This window comes from Sinocyclocheilus anshuiensis, unplaced genomic scaffold (genome assembly GCF_001515605.1).
Source record: "Sinocyclocheilus anshuiensis isolate Anshui unplaced genomic scaffold, SAMN03320099.WGS_v1.1 scaffold1994, whole genome shotgun sequence".
NCBI classification, from domain to species: domain Eukaryota; kingdom Metazoa; phylum Chordata; class Actinopteri; order Cypriniformes; family Cyprinidae; genus Sinocyclocheilus; species Sinocyclocheilus anshuiensis.
The window spans coordinates 707,031-710,079 of record NW_015548215.1 but is presented as its reverse complement, the minus strand read 5'-3'; the positions used below and the strand labels follow the sequence as shown (position 1 = coordinate 710,079).

The window sequence follows — 3,049 nt, the reverse complement described above, 5'->3', positions numbered from 1 at the left end:
ATATAATTGGAGCACATTTTACAAAAAAATACCATTGCAAAAATTCATATGTAATTCAATGTGTTATTTGCTGATTCTTTGTAATTATTTGTGAAATTTGCTAGTGATTTCTGAGTGAAAATTGTTTCTACACTGATTTTTTTCAGTGTACACTAAAAAAAATTATATAGCATTTATTTTTGAAGCAATTTTCACTCAGAAACCACTTGTAAATTTCACAAATAATACAAAAATAGTAATTAACAAAGTAATTGAAGACTGAAATAGTATTTTCTTGTAAAACAGAATCTAATAATCTTTATTTACAATTTTGAAAAATAATTTAAGTGGAAAAAAAGTGTTTTAATATTTAAGTAGAGACTGTTGAATCTTACCAGCGTCTTTGCTTCAGATTCGTCCTCCTGATCCGACTGCACAAAAGACACAAAAAGCGTAAAATTATGACACTGATATGAAGGAATGAGACGTTTGGGATCAACAGGAGGCTGAACTCATTAGCATCACAGGCTTAATGTTTCCGTCTCCAGAAGAACAATTATGATTATTGGCCATTATCAGATTAAAGTTTAATAAGAGCATCAACAGCTCTGCCGTATCTTAATTAGCAATCTAATTACTGTAATCGTTCATTGCATTCGTGTTTTTTCTGCCATGCACGAGTCTTCAGTCTGACGTCAGAGATCTGATCACGTCTGTCGTTATTATGTGAGGTCAGATGAGAAACGAGCTCAGATCACAAACCTCGGTGGCCGTTAATTCTCCATCGACAGCGGTGTCTGTGAAATCAGTCTGATCCAGAGAAAGCATGAACAGAGAGAGAAGCAGAACACGGTAAAACACGGTAATGTTACCATGGTTTCCTGCATGGAATGAGCTGATAGCTGATGAGATTATAGACATCAGCTCATTCAATCGCCATTAGAGGAATGAACAGACAGTCAAGTAAAACATTGACATTAACCGTGCTGCACAATATTTTTGTGGAAACCGTGATACATTTTATTTTTCAGGACTCACAGGTGAATAGAAAGTTCGAAAGAGAGTTTACCCATGTGTCATGTCAGGCCGGTGTCATGGATTAGTTAGGGTTAGTTAAGGTTTGTTTACCCATGTGTCCTGTCGGGCTGGTGTAGGTGGATTAGTTAGTGTTAGTTTACCCATGTGTCCTGTCGGGCCGGTGGGTTAGTTAAGGTTAGTTTACCCATGTGTCCTTTTCAATCCGGTGTCAGTGGGTTAGTTTACCCATGTGTCCTGTCAGGCCGGTGTCGGTGGATTAGTTAGGGTTTGTTTACCCATGTGATAAATGTCTTTACTGTCACTTTTGATCAATTTAATGCATCCTCGATGAATAAAAGTGTTAATTTCTTTCAAAAAATGTGTCTATTTGTCTACAAACTAAATAATTTGAGCTAAAACATGCATGATTTCCAAAGACTGATCACACTCCAGGCATCCTATCTTCCTCATATGTTAGTTATGAGCTGTTATTGATGATGATGTTTGATCAAACACCTGAGCTGTGCTTCAAATCAAGCTTTAAGTGAGTTAGTAAGGGTTAGTCAGGGTTAGTTTACCCGTGTGTCCTGTCAGGCAGGTGTCGGTGGATTAGTTAGGGTTAGTTTACCCATGTGTCCTGTCGGGCCAGTGTCGGTGGGTTAGTTAGTGTTAGTCAGGGTTAGTTTACCCATGTGTCCTGTCAGGCAGGTGTCGGTGGATTAGTTAGGGTTAGTTTACCCATGTGTCCTGTCGGGCCAGTGTCGGTGGGTTAGTTAGTGTTAGTCAGGGTTAGTTTACCCATGTGTCCTGTCAGGCAGGTGTCGGTGGATTAGTTAGGGTTAGTTTACCCATGTGTCCTGTCGGGCCAGTGTCGGTGGGTTAGTTAGTGTTAGTCAGGGTTAGTTTACCCATGTGTCCTGTCGGGCCAGTGTCGGTGGGTTAGTTAGTGTTAGTCAGGGTTAGTTTACCCGTGTGTCCTGTCAGGCAGGTGTCGGTGGATTAGTTAGGGTTAGTTTACCCATGTGTCCTGTTCGGCCGGTGTCGGTGGGTTAGTTAGTGTTAGTCAGGGTTAGTTTACCCATGTGTCCTGTCAGGCAGGTGTCGGTGGATTAGTTAGGGTTAGTTTACCCATGTGTCCTGTCGGGCCGGTGTCGGTGGGTTAGTTAGTGTTAGTCAGGGTTAGTTTACCCATGTGTCCTGTCGGGCCGGTGTCGGTGGGTTAGTTTACCCATGTGTCATGTCAGGCCGGTGTCATGGATTAGTTAGGGTTAGTTAAGGTTTGTTTACCCATGTGTCCTGTCGGGCCGGTGTCGGTGGGTTAGTTTACCCATGTGTCATGTCAGGCCGGTGTCATGGATTAGTTAGGGTTAGTTAAGGTTTGTTTACCCATGTGTCCTGTCGGGCCGGTGTAGGTGGATTAGTTAGTGTTAGTTTACCCATGTGACCTGTCAGGCCGGTGTCGGTGGTTTAGTTAGTGTTAGTCAGGGTTAGTTTACCCGTGTCCTGTCGGGCCGGTGGGTTAGTTAGGATTAGTTTACCCATGTGTCCTTTTCAATCCGGTGTCAGTGGGTTAGTTTACCCATGTGTCCTGTCAGGCCGGTGTCGGTGGATTAGTTAGGGTTTGTTTACCAATGTGACCTGTCAGGCCGGTGTCGGTGGTTTAGTTAGTGTTAGTCAGGGTTAGTTTACCCGTGTCCTGTCAGGCCGGTGTCGGTGGGGTAGTTAGGGTTAGTTTACCCGTGTGTCCTGTCAGGCAGGTGTCGGTGGATTAGTTAGGGTTAGTTTACCCATGTGTCCTGTCAGGCAGGTGTCAGTGGGTTAGTTAGTGTTAGTCAGGGTTAGTTTACCCGTGTCCTGTCGGGCCGGTGGGTTAGTTAGGATTAGTTTACCCATGTGTCCTTTTCAATCCGGTGTCAGTGGGTTAGTTTACCCATGTGTCCTGTTGGGCCGGTGTCGGTGGGTTAGTTTACCCATGTGTCATGTCAGGCCGGTGTCATGGATTAGTTAGGGTTAGTTAAGGTTTGTTTACCCATGTGTCCTGTCGGGCCGGTGT

At 43.6% G+C, this 3,049-nt stretch overlaps 1 protein-coding gene across 1 annotated transcript in view; it reads right to left on the bottom strand.

The window, feature by feature from the left end:
- LOC107653875 (band 4.1-like protein 3) overlaps window positions 1-3,049 on the bottom strand; it is a 29,591-nt gene that overhangs the window by 16,174 nt on the left and 10,368 nt on the right. Inside the window, exons 6-7 of the mRNA XM_016440744.1 lie at window positions 742-789; window positions 375-410 (exon numbers count right to left, since the gene is read on the bottom strand). Of these exons, the coding sequence (XP_016296230.1) occupies window positions 375-410; window positions 742-789 (84 nt within the window). The remainder of the gene's footprint in view (window positions 1-374; window positions 411-741; window positions 790-3,049) is intronic.